The following is a 21,963-nucleotide window of genomic DNA, read 5'->3' as shown; positions in this document are numbered from 1 at the left end:
GGTAGTAAATTCTCTATTTCTAAAACCACTATATTATATACATTATAATTTCACATAATTTTCTATCAAATTTGAATGTTTTAATAAAAATTCATGTCTAAGGGTTTTATTATAAAATAATGAAACTTCACCTTGTCTTCACATGCTTCATCGAGAATATCAAGAGCTTCAGAAGAAATCGTTTTGTTTTTATCATGCAGCTGGGTCACTAGTAATTCAATTCCCCAATTATTGAAGAATTCAACATTAGCTCTCAATAATACTCTTAAATGTTTTGTTGCATACAGCCTGCAGGCCTATAAAGATAAATAAGAACATTAAAAAAAAAAAAAAGAAAGAAAAAAACCACCACCCAAACTTCACTATGGACGGTCTATTCGACTTTGTTTTGGGACAGTTCTGCTACTTGAAAAGGGCAGAAAGGCTGGAATTGATGGTCTAGCCCTTGATATGAATATTTTTTAGTCCAAGTAAAGTAAAATACTTGTGTTTCAATCTAGCTGCTTCTTTCCCTTTATATAAAAATATGTGTACTATATCGAGTTCTTTGGAGGAACTAAAATTTTAAAGTAAACTAAAATTCCATCCCATAGTCTTAGAATTTATAATTAGTTTTATTAGGCCAAAATTTATAAAATACTGAATTAACTGGTTATGAAATATATAGTTTTATTGCCTATGTTATACTCACATCAGTGGCTGCTGTTAAGATTTTGGAAAGTATGACCCTAGCCAATCCATCTCTGCTATAGTCCAAGCTCGAAACAGTCAGTTTCAGCAAGTGATCTTGGTTTTTCAAGGAGCAAAGATTAAGTAAACTAAAATAAGGATTGAAAATAATGAAGGTTACTAGAAATTACTGTATTGATTCATTAATTCAACAAATATCTTTAAATTCCTAATAAACAAGCATTTCTAAAAGAAAGCACTTAACAAATATCACATTTTAAAAAAAAGCATCGGAGTAGAGCATCAAGACAGCTCTAATTAAATATTTTTTTGTATTTTAATAAAAATTTACCAAACACAGGTACACAGACTAAAAAGCATGCCCTTTCTGATCACATTAAAAATAGTTTGGGTATATACTGAAACAGAATTTAGGAATGCTCACCATTGAAATACACTGCATTTTTCCAGCATTTTGACTCCATGAGGGTGGCAAGAAAGTGTTCCAATAAATAAAAAGTAGTGTTGACTAAGAGTAGTCAATAAACCATTATTTTGAAGGCTTCTTTCAGGTTTCATGCCAGACGAGGCATTGAGCCACTGAACAATATCCTTTACTAGATCTTCTAAGTATCCTTGCCCATCCTGAAAGCAAATACATTATGATATTGCTAGAAAAGGACTTAGTGCCTACAATTAGAAAAATCAACTCTAATAAAGTCCAAAAAATTTAATGATAATGATGAAGTTACTAATAACAGATATCAATCACTGAGTATCTGTTGTTTTTAATCCCATTCAACACAGTGCTGCAAGAGATGGTATTATTTTCCATCTTACAAGGAGAAAACCAGGTCTTCTAGAAGGCAAATTAACTGTCCAAAGTCACATAAATAGCTAGTGACTAAGTCAGGATAAAAATCTAGGTTTGGTCTCATTCTCGATGTTTCTAAATATAGCTTATGCCTCTTCAGAAATAAAAGGAAGGGGGCAAATTCAGTGAAAAACATTTACTCTGGAAAATATACAAAGTGCTTATTACCTCTTCAGACTCAAGAAGAAATTCTGTAAACTGGCAACCCACAACTGTGAGCTGCTTGGACTTGGCAAAATCCAGATCCAGATTGGCATATAATTTACTGCTGGGCTTGTAAAAATAAAGTAGTCTTCGTACAAACCTAAGATCAAAATAAAAAATCAGCAACAAAGTAATAAACCAAATAATTCTTTTAGAATCTTAACCACAACTTATGATATAATAAGGTTTTGAATATGTTTTGGGTTTAAACCATTGAGCTACATGGCAAGAAATTTAATAAACACATTTGGTACATTCCACACACAAACCAACCATAAAAAACAACAAAAAATCCCCTTCATTATAAAAAATATCTTTGTGAAATAAGAACTTTATGGTGAGATGCCTGACAGAAATAGTGGAGAAGAAAGATGCTAGCAGGAAAAATGCAGATATAACATAGCTAGAAGATACAGTTGGAGAAATATGAGGAAGCCACCTGGATATAAATTTTCATTCTTTTTTTTTTTTTTCTTTTGAAATGCACACATTTTATTTTACTATCAGGTCTTTTTTTCTTTTCAACTCTCTTTTAATCCAGAATATATAAATTCTTTTCTACTGTACTTTATCAAGAACTTTGTCCCATGGCTGTATAAAATAATCTTATACTAGATAATTGTAAGCAAATGTTACCACACTATGATTTTATCAGTTTTTCACAATTAGGCAAAAAAGTCAACCATAAAAGTTCCAGGTAAAATTTAAGCAACTGAATTTATAAAGCAATGGATGATAGTTCAATGTTATAATTTTCAACATTATGTTCTAAGCTTCCATGGAATTTAGTTCAATTTAATTTCGAGCACTACAATCCAATCTAATAAAGGTGCCAGATCCAGGAGTTGGAGAAACAAAGTTGAATGAGACTTCACCTCTGTTCTCAAGGAGTCTGAAAAGTTAGTGCTATGCTTCTTTACCCCAATGTAATTCTTATGTTCTATATATTTCTCAAAACTTAATACAGATATTAAGTTAAATATCACTGAGTAGATGAATACAATCAATTATAATGTCAATGATATGAACTTCTCAAAAACATGAAGTAAAGCCCCTCTTATCCAATGAGATCAACACTGGTGGTTGGTTAGTCTAAACTCAGAAGGAGTAAAAATGCATGGGGTACTAGAAAAGAGCACAATACCCTGAAGTACTGTATATGCCCTAAACATTAGCATGTTTTATGGAAGGTGTGGTTGGCTACAAGGAGTGTAAAAACGAACAAGAATGAATAACCCTTCAAAGTCAGATTCAAAAGAAAGTAGAATTGGAATATTTTAAATGGCCATCATTTTGAAAGGGAAACACTATGCCCTTATGTCATTCTCATACATTAGGGCTAAGATAAGTACATGGCTGATATTCCTCGATTTGAGAAACTTTAATCTCAAGTATTTCATTTGTTCCAAAACTAAAACCAGAATGTAAATAACCAGAAAAAGAATTCGCTGATGCTTTTTGGTTGTAAAAAACAAACTATGTATAAAAAAATATATATGTACCTACTGAATACCAACTATTAAAATGTATGTATGTATCTTTAAAACATCAATTATTACTTTTAGTAGGTATCAGGCATAATCTAATTCAAATCTAAGTTCTTTAAATGCAAAACAGTTCTTACATACCTGTGCAACTGTTCATCTTTATAGTTTCTTAGATTTACATTTGGCCACTAGAAAAACATAATACGTTATATTATGTATTTATCAATTCCTAAACATATAATTATGATGAAGTACAATGAATAAGAAAATGAAAACAATCAAGCCATTACCAAGAAGTATCCTATCATACCTTAAGAATGGTCCCTATAAGATTCCAATTCCATTCAAGATTCTCTTTATGTTGAAGGACTTGGCTATCTCTAAGGTTCATTAAAAGAGCTTCCTCTGTATCCTAAAATCACCAGAAAGTAATATGAAAAATTAAGACAAATGGCCTCACGTCAAAAAACTAACTTCAAATATTAAAAACAAAATGGAAGGTTTTTCATTTAAGGAAGATTATCAAGATTTTCTAACTTGAAAAAGTTATAAAAACACAGCTCCACTGCCTAGTCATTATAAAACTTAGAAGCCTTCTGAAAATCCATATGCATGAATAAAACTGCAAACTCAAGCATGTATGCCTACTAAAATACAGTGGTTAAGAATTAGGAAATAAATTGAAAATTGCATCTTCTCATCAGTACCTTAAGAACAAATATATCTTTCTGAACTCGGAGATATTGATCCCGTTTCTGGTGTGTTGCAATTGCTTTCTGAATAATGTGATCTAAATGAAGGCTATAAGGCTTAGGTCCTCGTTTCTTCATTTCATGGAAGCGTTTTAAACAGTTCAAGGCTGCACTGGCTCGCCTAATGAGAAAAAAAATTAGTACAATTAATACAAGGCTAGCGTAATTTTAAAGAGACCACTTTGGTAAATTATTCTATTAAAACTTACATAAATCCATGCTAGAGAGTGTTACTAAAAAGTAAATTATCTAACCAAATTTGGAACCACAAAGAAAAAATACAAGAACACTGCTGATTTGTATGAAGAAACACTAATTATTTAGATTCAACGAAACATACTTACTAATCTTTTCTTCTATGGTGGTGGGTACTTTTGGTATGTTAGTTTTAAGAACTCCTTCCTCAAGGTCAGGACCTAGTGACCTTACTTTCTTATTAAAGTTTTAAAACTCTGCTTTTCACATTTAAGTCCTTAATCCATATGAAATTGATTTTTGTTTATGATATGAGGTTGGATAACCAATGATTCCAGTATCAACTGAACAGTCTCTATTTTCCCCACTAACCTGCAACTGTAAATGGGATCCTTTTAAAAATTATTTTATTTTGAAAATTAATTATTTATTTATTTTGGCTGTGTTGGGTCTTCGTTGCTGTGCATGGGCATTCTCTAGTTGCGGCGAGTGAGGGCTACTGCTCATTACGGTGCACAGGCCTCTTACTGCTGTGGCTTCCCTTGTTGCGGAGCACGGGCTCTAAGTGCACGGGCTTCAGTAGTTGCAGCATGCGGGCTGAGTAGTTGTGGCTTCTGGGCTCTAGAGCGCAGGCTCAGTAGTCGAAGTGCATGGGCTTAGTTGCTCTGTGACATGTGGGATCTTCCCGGACCAGGGATCGAACCCTGCATGTCTCCTGCATTGGCAGGTGGATTCTTAACCACTGTGCCACCAGGAAGTCCCTAGAAATTATTTTAAATTCCCTTTTTGTGGTGCATAAAATACAGTTTTCTAGAATTTGGTAGCGATCAAGTCTCAACTTAAGAAATTCTGGTAAATACAAATCAGATTTAAAATTTAAAAACCTTAGGATGTGTCCAGATTAGCAAGTACTTATCAGTAAACAGCTTACCGAGCTAAAAAAATCATTCTTAGATTATTACTGGAATTTTGAAGGTAAATTTGAATTCCTGATGAACACTAAATACCATGGCCATAATCTGACCCAGAGAGTTCAGGTCTACCAGGCTTTGGGAAAGTACATTTTCCCATCAAGAAACTACTAAAATAAAAGTTGAATGCCACCACTACCGATGTTAGCTTAAGAGTCAGAACTGATGGTCCGTAATGCCCTCCGTTTATAATACAACTTCAGTCTGTTAAATAGTAGTATTTTCACTGACAGATTTAAAGCTAATAAAAAAAGTATTATTTATAGTGAGGCCCTTATGTGTACTTTTGAATTAATAAAGCTAACTAAACTTTTGAGAAATGTATTATAACTTAACAAAAATTCCTAGTTCTGAATAGCTAATGAACTACATTTCAAAACATTACAAAAAAAATAATGAAGCCTAAATATATGAATTCCAACTTTCTTTTTCCAACATTTTTAACCACACATACAAAAGAATACACTGTTAGTCTTTGTGCTGTAATTTGAAATAATTCAGACATTGAAAAAGAGACTGAACCGTTGCTCAAAACATAAAACAGTCCAAAAAACTCTCAATCCCAATATTTTTACTGATCCGGTAGAAAGTTTACGTCCTTGTCCAGAAACATGCTAGAAAAGGTTGATTTTACTAAACTAAAATACTCTGTAGCCTAAAATACAAATTATTTTTAAAAACTCTTAATTTTCCTCTTATCCAAAGGCTTCCCTAAATAATTCCCAGGCATAACCTATATATACTACTTCCTTATAAAGAAGATAAGGTCATCTAAGTGGGTATTAAATATACAGGCACAAGCTTTGCTAGAGCTCTGATACTTACAGTCTCTTTTCCTTAGGGATATCAAAGGATGCAGCCATATTCATTAGGGTTGGCAGGCAGTGCAAATGATGGCTATGTGAATGAGGAAGAATTGTGTTTGCCTAAAATGAACCATAATATTTTTGAAAAATTGATTATTTTATGTTACAGATTATCCACAGATATAATGCTAAAAGGTTTTACTCATGAATTATTCATTTTCTAATATATACTTATAGCTAACTTTTATCTCATCTACTTTCAACAAGGATGAGCTATCACAAATATAAAGATACAGGCTCATGTTATGTTAATAGAACTCTAAATTTCATACATCCTTTATTATAACATTAAATTATAATTTTAAGTGGTACCCAATTAAACTCACTTCTTAAATAATCTAAAAGGACTATATGTCAAAACTTGGATCCAGTGTTATAATGTTATGTTAAAAGTAGCATTTAGGGCTTCCCTGGCGGCGCAGTGGTTGAGAGTCCGCCTGCCAATGCAGGGGACACGGGTTCTTGCCCCGGTCCGGGAAGATCCCACATGCCACGGAGCGGCTGGGCCCGTGAGCCATGGCCGCTGAGCCTGCGCGTCCGGAGCCTGTGCTCCGCAACGGGAGAGGCCACAGCAGTGAGAGGCCCGTGTACCGCAAAAAAAAAAAAAAAAAAAAAGTAGCATTTAAAATGCTGGATGCAATATCATAACTTATGAGTTGACTTCTTTGGTTTAAAAACCACCTTCTCAAAACAGGTTTGTCTCATATTCCAACAATCTTTAAATAAGAAGCTTGTCTTCTGCTTTCCAAATGAAGTCCTACCACCCAATCTGCTTTCTACCAATAAAGATAAATTAATTAAATGTGGAAGCCAGAAGATATAAGAATAACAAGCAATGAACTAACACTGCTATACTCAAAATGACTAGCTTTTATATTTCAAGGGAATCACAGAATTCTGGTGTATGGGGGAAGGGAATGGATGAAATTTATTAAAGAGATTCCTTCACATAAAGACAAATAATTCTAGATATTGATATCCTTACAGAAATGATATCTTAATTAAAATAAAAATAATCACACCTGAGATTCTGCAATATTACTTAATTATCTCATAGACAGACTGAAGGAAAACAGAGCAAGTGGCTAAATAATTCACTGATAAACAAGACAGTTATCATTAAACTCTGTTTAATTCTCTTTTGCTCACTCACAAAGCCCAACTGCTATGTAGAAAAAAAACCCTGGTGATGGAGGGGACCAAAAACAACTACAAAAACAAAAAATATTCTGCCAATAATAAACCATAACATAATTTTAAAAGATTTGCCATAAGTTTACTTAATGAGTTTAAAGTGGTTCTTTTTATTTAGTGTTTATTAACTAATTGGTGACAGAAATATAAATTTCTAATTTGCAAATAATCAGAGTACCCTCACTGCTTGATCTGGTGGGAGTAGAGAATGATCAGATTACTTTGCTAGCTCCTTGTTTCCAGAAGTTACTGATGTCATAAAATCGTGGCCAGAAAAACAGATTCCCACCTTCTAAACCTAAACCTACAAGTTTACAGAGAAGTATGTGTTCTAATGAGGCAGTTATGTTTAGATTTTTTTCCACAAAGTTTTCTAAAATCCAGGCACTGACTATTATATATCAATTCTATTTAGCTGACTGAAGTAATACCTATAGTTTTGTAATTTCATGCTTTTTAGGTAGGAAGTCATTCTAAGAGAAAGACTTTTAGGACTCAAAATGTCAGCATCAAAAGTGAGTATAAAAAGGCAATAGTCAGTTCTCTGTATTTTTTATATTTGTTCCATTTAAAAAACTAGCCTATATATATATAAGATACAAAGTATCAAGGGTTCTTTGTAATGCAAAGATAAACATTCAAATAAATGTAAACTTATTTTTTTGAGATAATGCAAAGTAAGTCGTTAAAAGAGCCTGTTTCATAAATTAAAACATTAATAGTATGAAACATAATCAGAAGTTGTTAAACTTACCATATGTAAAAGCTCTCCTAAAAGGATGGTAGCTCTAACTGAGATATGGTCATCGCTGTTTGTTATCACCTCAACCAAACCCTTTGAAAATAAGAAGAAAATATCATAGTTGCAAAATATTATATATGAATACAATTATGCATCATATATGTTTGTTGCTCTGAAAGAATTCTGTTAGAGAAAATAAAATAAATAAAATAGAATAAAATAAGGTTTATAACTCTTACCTCTAAAAGCCCATTACGAATAAATGCTGATAGTATCAGTGCCAAATAATTATCCATGAGGTCTGGCCTGGAAATAAGCATGGCACAGAAAAATTTAAATATTGTTCCATACACCACAAAATTTAACATAAAAATAGTAATTGTAATAAATGTGAACTATTTCTATATCTAAAGTCTACCTGGATCTGGCACGATGAGGAAGAATAGTTTTTGCCTCAGCTGCTACAAAACCATCTGAAAGCCTCCAACTGTCTTGGAATCTACCTGGATCTAAAATAGTTAAATTTAGATAGTTAGAAGAAAATAATATACCAATGAAACACTTCAAATAACCATCAGCTAAGCAGGCTACAAATAATTTTCTTAAACGTTCGTTAAAAAAAAAAAAAAGAGGGCTTCCCTGGTGGCGCAGTGGTTGAGAGTCCGCCTGCTGATGCAGGGGACACAGGTTCGTGCCCCAGTCCAGGAAGATCCTACATGCCACAGAGCGGCTTGGCCCGTGAGCCATGGCCGCTGAGCCTGAGCGTCCGGAGCCTGTGCTCCGCAACAGGAGAGGCCACAACAGTGAGAGGCCCGCGTAACGCAAAAAAAAAGACTCAAGAAGGCATACAGAAAAAAACGATTTATGTAAATGAACACAGATTTAACTTCCTTCACTGAGGGACTCAGAGTCATTTGGGCTAAAATAAAATAACAAGAATCAAATAATCCACTGTGAGAATCACATAAGGTTTCTTATTAACTCCTCTCTTCCTTTCTTAGTCCATCCTTCTATGAATTTCACTGCTCGTTTCAGAAGCTAGGGTGATGGAGAAGAAATTTAAATTTCTTTTTAGAAATTTATCTGAGATTTTATTTTTATATTAATTTCAGGCCACAAATATGCAGTAAGAAAATGATATTTAGTTCAGTATTTTTCCTTTGAGGAACTCTGTCTCCATTAGATAATCCATTTAAAAAATTACAATATATGAGTAGTGAATGCACTTCAATACTTACCTACACTGAGCAGTGCTTCTATGAACTCTTCAGTCACAACAGGTAGAGGAAGACGAAATATATCATAAAGCACTTCAAGGAGACCTCGCTGCAAGTACAAATAAATACAGTTCATTTGTTTTTATGGAATAAATCTTTGTTTGCAATTTTTTAAATGTCCTATTCACAGATTAAAAAATCGATAAAAACAGAACTACTGTATTTTAGAAAACTACCATTATCAGGCCTATATTACAGAAGAGATAACTACTGAATGCTTACTACATATACATGATGTAATCTTGTCAATAAATCTTTTATTATCCCCACTGTACACATGAAGAAATACATTTAAAGGTTAAAAATAATTTGCCCAAGGTCATGGAGCTATAAATAATAAAAAAAGGAGTCAAACCTCAGTCGGCCAGACTCAAAGGACCATGTTCTTTCACCATTTGCTGAGTAAGAAGTCAACTGAATTGGAACCTTTCCATCTATAATTACATCCTTCCATGGTCTAAATGCTTTTATTTTTAGTTCACATTTTAAGCAAGGCACCTCTAGCTAATATTTACTACTAACAATAAGAAACAAAGGGGCAAATTTTGTCCCTTTGAACAAAATTAAAACAAAAACATTAAAGAGGAAAAGGAAGAACCACATGAAGAGTTCATTTTTTTCCTCTAATTTCAATTTGTTTTAGTTGTTTAATGCAATTCCTATACACTAATAACTTAGGACTATGTCTAAAAAAAGGATATAAATACCCCAATTTTAATCAGAACCACTACTCATAACATATAAAAACACAAGTTAGAAGGCATAAGTTGCATAAATACTATATTTACTTTTTAAGTATATTTTTCTATATTGCTTGAACCTTTTACAATGAGAATGCCCCTGTGTATTGTTTGCACTTTTTATTGAATAAAGCATAATTAATTTCATATTTTTAATCTAATTTTAATACAGCCCTACTTCCTAACAACAGCAGTGTTTCAAATGATTCATATTATATTCTTAGGGTTCAACTAAGTAGTAAATATTTATTCATGTATTTTTAAAATGCTCTGTGATACAGATTAACAATTCATGAGGAAAAAGCATTACCTGAAATAAACTTTTTCCAATTAATTTCCTCCACTAAAACTCCATGAATGAAACAATCATAACTTTTACCTACCCTTATTTCCATATTTGGAATGCAAAGGACTCCAATTAGAGACTGAATCCCAGAATTTCCAGGCTTACATAAATTAATAATACCTAAAAAAGATAAAAAGAAAAAAAAATAACTGATTTGAATTTCAAAAAAATTTTCTATAGTAACGTATCCATAATACAAAATGTGACATTTTTCCATGCTAAATTACACTATTACACTATTTGATTATCATAATTGATAGTATATTTCAAACATTCTCTGAATTTGCCAACTAATTAGAGGTTATCAATAATTTTATCCTTTAAATTACTTCTTCTATTTGTTTCATACCCAAAAAGGTTTCATGAATCTGACTGCCTATTATTCCCATTTGCTGATGAGTGATTCTCAGGGATATTGGAGAGAATAAGACAATGTCTTGCTTATTTAACACTTTCTCAACCTGAACTGATAAACTTTGCTTGGCATTTGCCTTTTAAAAGTTTAAGTCTCAAACTTAACGAATGCACAGACGAGTATAACCAACAGACTTCAAATAAACTGAATGGATCAAAATATTAAGTGAGAGAATTTACTCAAACAATTTTAAACATATTAACACCATGTCACAAAAGAAGATATGTATCAGTAAGTAGCCAATAAACACAAAAGTGTTCAATATCATTAGTCACTGGGGAAATGCAAATTACAGTCAAAATAAGATACTGTCACACACCCACTAGAGTGGCTGAAATTAAAAACTGATAACACCAGATGCTGGCAAGGATGTAGAGCAACTGGAACTCACATACCTACATGATAGGAGTATAAAATAGTGCTTCAGTATTTTGAGAAAAAGTCTTGCAGTTTCTCATACAACTAAACATATATCGGGACTTCCCTGGTGGTACAGTGGTTAAGAATCCGCCTGCCAATGCAGGGGACAGGGGTTCGAGCTCTGGTATGGGAAGATCCCACATGCTGTGGATCAACTAAGCCCGTGAGCCACAACTACTGAGCCTGTGTTCTAAAGCCCGCAACACAACTACTGAGCCCGCGTGCCACAACTACTGAGCCCGCGTGCCACAACTACTGAAGCCCATGCACCCTAGAGCCTGCGTCACAACTACTGAGCCCACACACCGCAACTACTGAAGCCTGAGCGCTGCAACTACTAAGTCTGCATGCTGCAACTAATGAAGCCCATGCACCTAGAGCCTGTGCCCTGCAACAAGAGAAGCCACTGCAATGAGAAGCCCGCACACTGCAAAGAAGAGTAGCCCCTGCTCAACTAGAGAAAGCCCGCGTGCAGCAACGAAGACCCAACACAGCCCAAAAAAACCCATATATCCACCCTGTGACTCAGCAATTCTATCTGGTATTTACCCAAAAGGAAACAAAGCTTACATTTGAAAAAAAATTTTACAATGCCGCTCATAGTAGCTCTATTTAGAATGATCAAAACTGGAAACAGGGGCTTCCCTGGTGGCGCAGTTGTTGAGAGTCCGCCTGCCGATGCAGGGGACACGGGTTCGTGCCCCGGTCCGGGAAGATCCCACATGCCACGGAGCAGCTGGGCCCATGAGCCATGCCCACTGAGCCTGCGCGTCTGGAGCCTGTGCTCCGCAATGGGAGAGGCCACAACAGTGAGAAGCCCATGTACCACAAAAAAAAAAAAAAAACTGGAAACAGGTCAGGTATTCACTAACAGGAGGAAGGCTAAAAACACAGTGATATATTTACCCAGTGGAATACTACTCAGCAATAAAAAGGAACATATTATTGATATATACAACATGAATCAGTAGCATTATGCTGAGTGAAATCAGAATCATTAAGTTGAGTGAAAAAAGCCTACACACAAAAGTATACATATACTATGATTCCACTTAAATGAAGTTTCAGAACAGGCAAAAATGATTTGTGATAAAAAATAAACAGAGCAGTGGTTGCTTCTTACAGGAGTGGGGTCAGGGATTAACTAGGAAGGGACATGAGAGAACTTTCTGCAATGATGGTAATGTTCTATATCCTAAAAAGAGTTTGGATACACAGGTATAAGCATTTGTCAAAACTCATCAAATTGCAGACTCAAGATTTGTGCATTTCACTGTAAGGGGTAAATTTTACCTCAAAGTGCCCCCCCCCAAAAAAACCTCAGAAACAAACAAAAATAACCAAATAAGAACCCTGAACAAATAGTGAACTTTAGGTAATAATGTGCATGCTGAAGTGTTTAGGAATCAGGAGAACTTAATTTTGCAACTTCTTTAAAATGCATTAGAATAACATGAGGACTGATGAATTCTCAGAAGACTAGGCAGATGGGTAGATATGTAATAAAGCAAATAGAGCAAAATCTAAGTGGTAGGAGTATATGGTGTTCACTGTATAATTTTTCTGTATAGTTGAAATTTTTGATAATAAAATGTTAGGGAAAACATTTTTTAAAAGTAAAGGAAAACATTTTTAAAAAGTCATATAGGATTCTGAAGTTCCCTGTTACTTCTACTTAAGCACATATATTTATATTTATGAATAATATGTATCTTCTCTTTGCACTTAGGTTCAAAATTCAAACTAAAACATAATAGACAGACTTACTTAAAATACCAAAATAGTGTTTCTCAAACTTTGATGTCTGACAGTAATTTGAGAGATTATAGATTAAGATAATAATCTGCAATCATAGTCTGCACTAATAGGGAAAACAGGCTCCTGCAACTCAAGAAGAAACTGTGTTCTAAAAGTTCATTTTTCAGTCAGTCTTTTGGATTTTGAAATATATGATAGAAATAACATTACAAACATACAAAAGCTCATTTAACCCAAACACAGTATCACAGACTCTAATACTATTAAGGAAATTATTTTTGTGAGAAAATGTTTTCAGAATTCTAACTTGAATAATATTCCAGTTTTTACTTCAATAGAAGGGAAGAACACTCCAACCTTTTAAGTTTCTAATGATGGATCAGTGCATTAAAGGACTCTAGGACAAACTGAAGCACAGCAGAAAAACGTTTAAGAGAAACAAGAGACTGGCAGAGATTAGAGGTACAGTGACTGGAGAGCAGAGTCTACAGTAGGGAGAATGAGAAGACTGTAGCTAGGCTGTACTGGTGGTCAGAGTTGGACAGAATTCATTCTTGGGGGGAAGAAAGAAAACACTTTAACGGCAAGGAAGCTGAAGAATGGTGAAGGACGGTAGCTGTAGCTACAGAAAATAAAGTTACACGTGATTTCTAAGGCAAGGGCACTGACAGTTAACCTTGGCAGGAGGACTGTGTTGGTTTTCTATGTTGAAAGAGTGTGTGGAGGCTAGTAAAGTATAAAAAACGATGTGTGATGGTTGAGCCCTCATAGAATCCTAGGTTGTCCATTAGGATAAGGCGAAAAAGGCAGTCATGAGGTATAGCAAGGTTGGGATTTTTACCAACATGTGAGAGGCCAGAGGAAGTCCTTGTACATATATTGGCTAGGGCTGGGATAGTCTATGGCTGGGATAGTCATTTTTATGGAAAAGATGTTAACTGGTTACTTAAGTATACAGAAATGTTCAAGTAAATTTACCTGTTCTATTTATTGCTGTACTCCTTTGTATGCTATCCCTTAAATTATTCTGCAAAGTCAAGAAGGAAAAGGTTGGCTTCCCTTGTGGCGAAGTGGTTAAGAATCCACCTGCCAAAGCAGGGGACACGGGTTCGAGCCCTGGTCTGGGAAGATCCCCCACACTGCGTAGCAACTAAGCCCATGCACCACAACTACTGAGCCTGCGCTCTACAGCCCACAAGCCACAACTACTGAGCCCACGTGCCACAACTACTGAGGCGTGTGCCTAGAGCCCGTGCTCTGCAACAAGAGAAGCCACCGCAATGAGAGGCCCGTGCACTACAACAAAGAGTAGCCCCTGCTCGCCACAACTAGAGAAAACCTGCATGCAGCAACGAAGACAATGCAGCCAAAAATTAAATAATACATTTTTTTTAAAAAAAGAAGAGGTAATCATTAATACAAAATAACACATTTAGTGCTGTTATTATTTTAAGAAAAATGTTTGCTTTTTATTCCATGGAAAGGTAAAACATGTATAATCCCTCTTTTCAAGAAATATTGGACTACTAGGCAATAGAAATAAAAGCGAAAATATGGTTTTCTCCGGGTATATGCCCAGTAGCGGGATTGCTGGGTCATATGGTAGTTCTATTTTTAGTTTTTTAAGGAACCTCCATACCATTCTCCACAGTGGCTGTACCAATTTACATTCCCACCAACAGTGCAAGAGGGTTCCCTTTTCTCCACACCCTCTCTAGCCTTTATTATTTGTAGACTTTTTTTTTTAATTTTATTTATTAATTTTATTTATTTTTGGCTGCGTTGGGTCTTCATTGCTGCGCGCGGGCCTTCTCTAGTTGCGGCGAGCGGGGGCTGCTCTGCGTTGTGGTGCAAGGGCTTCTCATCGCGGTGGCCTCTCTAGTTGCAGAGCACTGGCTCCAGGCGCGCAGGCTTCAGGAGTCGTGGCTCGCGGGCTCTAGAGCGCAGGCTCAGTAGCTGTGGCGCACGGGCTCAGTTGCTCTGTTGCATGTGGGATCCTCCTGGACCAGGGCCCGAACCCGTGTCCCCTGCACTGGCAGGAGGACTCCTAGCCACTGCGCCACCAGGGAAGCCCTATTTGTAGACTTTTTAATGAGGGCTATTCTGATCAGTGTGAGGTGATACCTCACTGTAGTTCTGATTTGCATTTCTCCAATAATTAGTGATATTGAGCATCTTTTCATGTGCTTTTTGGTCATCTGTATGCCTTCTTTGGAGAAATGTCTATTTAGATCTTTTGCCCATTTTCTGATTGGGTTATCTGGTTTTCTGATACTGAACTGCATGAGCTGTTTATATATTTTGGAGATTAATCCCTTGTCGGTTGCTTCATTTGCAAATATCTTCCCCCATTCTGAGGATTGTCTTTTTGTTTTGTTTATGGTTTCCTTTGCTGTGCACTTTTAAGTTTAATTAGATCGCATTTATTTTTGTTTTTATTTTCATTACTCTAGGAGGTGGATCAAAAAAGATCTTGCTGTGATTTATGTCAAAGAGTGTTCTGCCTATGTTTTCCTCTAAGAGTTTTATAGTGTCCAGCATTACATTTAAGTCTTTAATCCATTTGGGAGTGTTAGGGAGTGTTCTAATTTCATTCTTTTACATGTAGCTGTCCAGTTTTCCCAGCACCACTTATTGAAGAGACTGTCTTGTCTCCATTGTATATTCTTGCCTCCTTTGTCATAGATTAATTGACCATAGGTGAGTGGGTTTATTTCTGGGCTTTCTATCCTGTTCCATTGATCTATATTTCTGTTCTTATGCCAGTCCCATACTGTTTTGATGACTGTAGCTTTGTAGTATAGTATGAAGTCAGGGAGCCTGACTCCTCCAGCTCCATTTTTCTTTCTCAAGATTGCTTTGGCTATTCAGGTCTTTTATGTTTTCATATGGATTTTGTGTTCTAGTTACATGAAAAATGTCATTGGTAATCTGATAGGGATTGCACTGAATCTGTAGATTGCTTTGGGGAGTATAGTTATTTTCACAATATTGATTCTTCCAATCCAAGAACATGGTATATCTTCCCATGTGTTTGTGTCACCTTTCATTTCTTTCATCAATATCTTACAGTTTTCTGAGTACAGGTCTTTTGCCTCTTTAAGTAGGTTTATTCTTAGGTATTTTATTCTTTATGTTGCGATGGTAAATGGGATTGTTTCCTTAATTTCTCTTTCTGATCTTTCATTGTTAGTGTAAAGGAATGCACCCCAATGTTCACTGCAGCACTATTTCCAATAGGCAGAACATGGAAGCAACCTAAATGTCCAACAACAGAGGAATGGATAAAGGAAACATGGTACATATATACAGTGGAATATTACCGGCAATAAAAAAAGAACAAAGTAATGCCATTTGCAGCAACAGGGATGAATCCAGATTATCATACTGAGTGAAGTAAGTCAGACACAGACAAATATATGATATCGCTTATATGTGGAATCTAGAAAAAAAAGGGGGTTACAAATGAACTTACAAAAACAGAAGTAGAGTCATGGATGTAGGAAACAAACTTATGGTTACAAGGGGATAAGAGTGGGGCAGGGATAAACTGGGAGATTGGGACTGACATATACACACAACTACATATAAAATACATAACTAATAATAAGCTGCCATATAGCAGAGGGAATTCTACTCAATACTCTGTAATTGCCTACATGGGAAAAGAATCTAAAAAAAAAAAGGGCTTCACTGGTGGCGCAGTGGTTGAGAGTCCGCCTGCCGATGCAGGGGACACGGGTTCGTGCCCCGGTCCGGGAAGATCCCACATGCCGCGGAGCGGCTGGGCCCGTGAGCCATAGTCGTTGAGCCTGCGTGTCCGGAGCCTGTGCTCCGCAACAGGAGAGGCCACAACAGTGAGAGGCCCGTGTACCGCAAAAAAAAAAAAAAAAAAAAAAAAAAGTGGATATATGTATAGCTGATTCACTTTGCTGTACACCTGAAACTAATGCAATACTGTAAATCAACTATTCTCCAATAAAAATTTTAAGAAAAGAAAAGCAAAAATAAACAAATGGGACCTAATGAAACTTATAAGCTTTTGCACAGCAAAGGAAACCATAAACAAAATGAAAAGACAACCTATGGAGTGGGAGAAAATATTTGCAAATTAGGCAACCAACAAGGGATTAATTTCTAAAATATACAAACAGCTCATACAACTCATAACAAAAAAAGAAGCAACCCAATCAAAAAATGGACAGAAGACCTAAATAGACATTTCTCCCAAGAAGACATACAGATGGCCAATAGGCACATGAAAAGATACTCAACATCACTAATTATTAGAGAAATGCAAATCAAAACTACAATGAGGTATCACCCCACACCAGTCAGAATGGCCATCATTAAAAAGTCTACAAATAATAAATGCTGGAGAGGTTGTGGAGAAATAGGAACCCTCCTACACTGTTGGTGGGAATGTAAATTGGTGCAGCCATTATGGAAAACAGTATGGAGGTTTTTTTAAAAACTAAAAGTAGAGTTACCACATGATCCTGCAATCCCATGCCTGGATATATAACCAGAGAAAACTCTAATTTGAAAAGATACATGCAGACTGTCATACAGAGTGAAGTAAGTCAGAAAGAGAAAAACAAACATTGTATATTAACGCATATATGTGGAATCTAGAAAAATGGTACAGATGAACTAGTTTGCAAGGCAGAAATAGAGACACAGATGTAGAGAACAAACGTACGGATACCAAGGGGGGAAAAGTGGGGCGAGGAGGGGATGAATTGCGAGAGGGACTGACATATATACACTAATATGTATAAAATAGATAACTAATAAGAACCTGCTATATAAAAAAATAAAATAAAATTCAAAAAAAAGAAAACATGAAAATAAATAAATTTAAATAAATAAATAAAAGATACATGCACCCCAATGTTCACTGAAGCACTATTTACAATAGCCAAGACATGGAAGCAATCTAAATGTCCATCAACAGATGAATGGATAAAGATGTGAGATACACACACACACACACACACACACACACACACAATGAAATATTACTCAGCCATAAAAAGAATGAAATAATGCCATATGCAGCAACATGATGGACCTAGAGATTATCATCATACTAAGTGAAGTAAGTCAGACAGAAAGACAAATACCATACAATATCACTTATATGTGGAATCTAAAATATGATACAAATGGACTTATTTGTGAAACAGAAACAGACTCACAGACAGGGAAAACAAACTTATGGTTATCAAAGGGGAAAGGGAGTGGGGGAGTGATAAATTAGGAGTTTGGGATTTACAGATACACACTACTATATATAAAATAAACAACAAGGTCCTACTATATAGTAGAGGGAACTATATTCAACATCCTGTAATAAACCATAATGAAAAAGAATGTAATTTGGGATTACTAATGGCCTATCTTGCTTATTTGGTATTTATGACATTCTACATTACATTTTTAGGAACAAACTTTAGTTACATATTCAACTAACACTCTTAAAAATTTTTTTTGGTATAGATCTTGTTTAAGTTTATTTTAATGCCCAGGTTATCATTAGCATATTGACTTACAAATGGTCAATTTTAAGACTTGTGTACAAACCCCTCTTGGTTCTAATGATAACATATAAAGAAAGACTAGGTTAACATCTAAAGCAGATGCTACAATAATAATTTAACATTTGAAAAAATAGCCAAGCTTTTCTTATTGGATGTTATAAAGCAGCACAGAGGAACTTACCTGCCCATGACCGGAATGTTGCTATGATTCCCATTTTACTTGCTAGAAACCTTGCTTCTCTGTCTTCTCTGTTGGGTGAGGTGGGGGGGCGGGGGGGTGTCAAAGAAATTAAATGTTAAAATAAAAAGTGAGTTTTTCCTACCACTATATCAGAATAAGAGCTATCATTACTTAACATTTAAATATTTACATAGGAAATTCAACAATATATTAAAAGAAAATAAAGATCAGATCTACCTCAAAGCAAATTACCCAGTTATGTACTGATCACGCGTCCCCCCATTTAAAATTCACAATATCTTTTAAAACAAATTATAAATTCCGCTTTCCCACTGAGTTCTTCTTTTCCTGCTCTTTCTGAAAACTATTCTTAGGTAGCTCATTAACACCTTTAATTGAGCATTAGAGACAACACCAGCCTGCTTAATAAGCATCTCTGTCAAAATACTGCCCCTTAGCAAAGAAAATTACCACATAAACCTCTTACTTTTACGACATGTATTCTCTTTACTTCAAAAATCTTGTCCCAAATTTATTTGAGCATTTCTACCAAGCAAGCTCAACAACTCAGATATTCACCGAGATATTATTAAATAACTAGATATTATTATTGATCCATTTTTAAGCTCATTCAGGTTGTTGGCAGAATTCACTTCCTTGGTGTTATACAACTGAGGTTTCTGTTTTCTTTCTGTCAGCTGGGGCCTACTACCAGCTACTTTCTTCTTTTATAATTGGTATCCAATCATCTCACTTGTTCCCTTCTATGTAATAGTTTATGACAATTAATTAACCAACAGTATTACTTACATTGTTAAACATATTCCATATATGGTCTACGGCCAGTTTTAATACTTAATAGCAACCTTGTACTCTTTATTTATGCCACCTCAACCATCTCTACCCTGTAAACAGTCCATTTTTTTTTCTGTGCCATCTTTTTTACTTCCCTAATGTTAAAGTTCTTAACAGTTGTGAGAATACAGAAATCCAGAGAACTGGGAAAGAAAAAAACAGAAGGGATAAAGAACAATGACAGAAAAATCAAATTGAAGAATGGTAAGCAAGCAGATAGTTTACAAAAGAGAAATGAAAGTTAAAAACATCCCCCACACATACAAACCAACCACACTAAGCTCTGTGGTACTAATCAACATGACACTATAACAGAAACTAAAATGGGGAAGGGGGTTGGTGGAAGAAATGAGAATCAGACAACTGTGTGATTAAGCTTTTGGTGCTCCTTCTCTTAAAAATGTTTGTGACATACTTATACTGTTTGCCTGGTAATCCAATCTCTAACCTATTTGATAAATTAGTAGTATTGTAAAAAAAAAAAAAAAAAACACCCATTTCCTTATTCCCTAGCTATAATGTACTCATGCTCCAGAAACTGCCCATACTCCAGAAACTTAAGGAAAGCAAAGTATTGAACCAAACAGAAAAGAAAGGATTTTGGTGGAATGTACTCCCCCCTCCTCAACTCTAAAAAATATCCAGGTTCGTCTCTTGCTTATTCTGGTAGGCAGAATTCTAAAAATGCCCCTATCCTCTCAAGATTCTAGGTCTTAATCCCTGGATCCCTGTGAATATGATATCATTGCCATGACTGTGATTATGTTTATGTTATATAGCCCGGCAGACCTTAAGATACGGAGATCATCTGGTAGGCTTGATCGAACTGGAGAGCTTTCTCTAGCTGGAAGCAGAAGAAAAAGTCAGAGAGATTCAAAGCACAAAGATTCAAGGAATTCCTGCTGTGTTTGAAGATGGAGAGTACCATGTGCCAGGAAAAGAGGGTGGTCATTAGAAGCTGAGAGTAGGCCCCAGTTGACAGTCAGCAAGAAAACAGGAACTTCAGTTGTACAATAGCAAGGAAGTGAATTCTGCCAACAATCTGAGTGAGCCCAGAAATAAATGGCTTCTTCACCAGAACTTCCAGATAAGAACCACGCCAGACCTCTGACCTACTGAACTGTGAACTAATAAACTGATGTTATTTTAAGCTGCTATATTTGTAGTCATTTGTCATGCAGCAATAGAAAATGCATACATTCTTCATCAATAAAGAGCATGCCCAAGTGTGATAGGAGAAGCCAAGAAAGGGGCTTAAGAATCCCAATTCATAACTTAGTTAGCAAGAATAAGGTCTGAGAAGTCTTAAACAGAGAATGACTATTCTAATTTCTTAGCTCAGGTCATGATATGTTAGCATGCAATGAGTCCACAGTGATGGAGGTGATTAAAGATATGAAACCACTATTTTTAATTCAGGAGAAAAATGAAAAACAACAAAAATATGCCCATTTCACAATGTTCCCAAACTTAGTGAGGAATTTTAAAAACATACTATCTCTCAAAATAAGTGTGTCTACAATCCAACAATCCTACTATGCTACACCTGATAGCATATTTATTGGAACTGTGTCAGCGGCAAAATCTTCACCAACAAGTTCATTATTTGATCCATAAATCAATTTAAATATAGTTATCCCAGAATACCTAGTGAACATGTGCATTTCTCTCCAGAAAAACTGAAAATTATCCTGCCTCATTTCTAGAAAATAATCTTTACTCTATCTCCTCTTACCTCCCTATGAACCTTACTCTCAAAATTCTACACAGTATATTTTTCTGCTTACTCAATTTAGGCCGCTCTTCATTCTACTCACAATTAATTCTTTTAGTCTTTCAATGTAATTGTGCTAAAAACATGTACAATAGAAAAATTATTAAAGATCGAGGTTTCTACTCCTACATATCTTACATTTTTTAAAATAAGAAACTAATTCCAAGTCTTTAAATTTCCCGATGCTTACTTTTAATTTTTTAAACCACAGCTAATTATGAGAGAACTATAACTCCATGAAATAGGAAATTTACTTAAACTCATTTTTCTCTGGCTCTACGTACAATCAGGCAAATCTAAAAGTTTTAACAGTAACACGCATGGTACTTACTTAAGCTGTCCTTCAGCTGTATCTGGACTATGTCTGTAGTGAAAATCAGTATAGGGTGCTAAAATTCGCTAATAAAAAGAAAAGGCAAAAAAAGAAGAAGAAAAAGAGTCCTTATTATAAAATGTATTCTTCCTGTAACAAGCTAAAATTAATTCCACTTCTCTGTATCTCTAACTGGGTACACTGCTTGAGAGACTTATTTCTTCAAACTCATCATCAAGGAATATATTTGAGTGATTTTTTTAAATGTACAAACTGAATTTCTGAACTTCTAAACTGACGTTTAACATACATATTAAGCAGTGCACAAATCATGAATGTGAGGTTTGATGGATTTTCTCAAACTAAGCACGTTCCCTATAATCCTCA

General features: G+C 35.2%; 1 protein-coding gene across 3 annotated transcripts in view; it reads right to left on the bottom strand.

Moving 5' to 3' along the window:
- The window catches only part of RICTOR (RPTOR independent companion of MTOR complex 2), a 127,519-nt gene that overhangs the window by 31,829 nt on the left and 73,727 nt on the right, over positions 1-21,963 (bottom strand). For all 3 annotated transcript variants that reach the window (XM_060009562.1, XM_060009563.1, XM_060009564.1), the window contains 15 exons: positions 21,595-21,662; positions 18,635-18,702; positions 10,355-10,437; positions 9,193-9,280; positions 8,373-8,463; positions 8,194-8,260; positions 7,967-8,047; positions 5,978-6,078; positions 3,942-4,107; positions 3,545-3,646; positions 3,376-3,422; positions 1,712-1,847; positions 1,115-1,314; positions 692-818; positions 132-296 (listed from right to left, as the gene is read on the bottom strand). In XM_060009562.1, the coding sequence (XP_059865545.1) occupies positions 132-296; positions 692-818; positions 1,115-1,314; positions 1,712-1,847; positions 3,376-3,422; positions 3,545-3,646; positions 3,942-4,107; positions 5,978-6,078; positions 7,967-8,047; positions 8,194-8,260; positions 8,373-8,463; positions 9,193-9,280; positions 10,355-10,437; positions 18,635-18,702; positions 21,595-21,662 (1,590 nt within the window). The remainder of the gene's footprint in view (positions 1-131; positions 297-691; positions 819-1,114; positions 1,315-1,711; positions 1,848-3,375; positions 3,423-3,544; positions 3,647-3,941; positions 4,108-5,977; positions 6,079-7,966; positions 8,048-8,193; positions 8,261-8,372; positions 8,464-9,192; positions 9,281-10,354; positions 10,438-18,634; positions 18,703-21,594; positions 21,663-21,963) is intronic.

The sequence above is a fragment of the Delphinus delphis genome, chromosome 3, assembly GCF_949987515.2.
Source record: "Delphinus delphis chromosome 3, mDelDel1.2, whole genome shotgun sequence".
In the NCBI taxonomy this organism is placed as follows: Eukaryota; Metazoa; Chordata; class Mammalia; order Artiodactyla; family Delphinidae; genus Delphinus; species Delphinus delphis.
The sequence above is the reverse complement of the archived record's forward strand: the minus strand, read 5'-3'. Positions and strand labels throughout refer to the sequence as shown.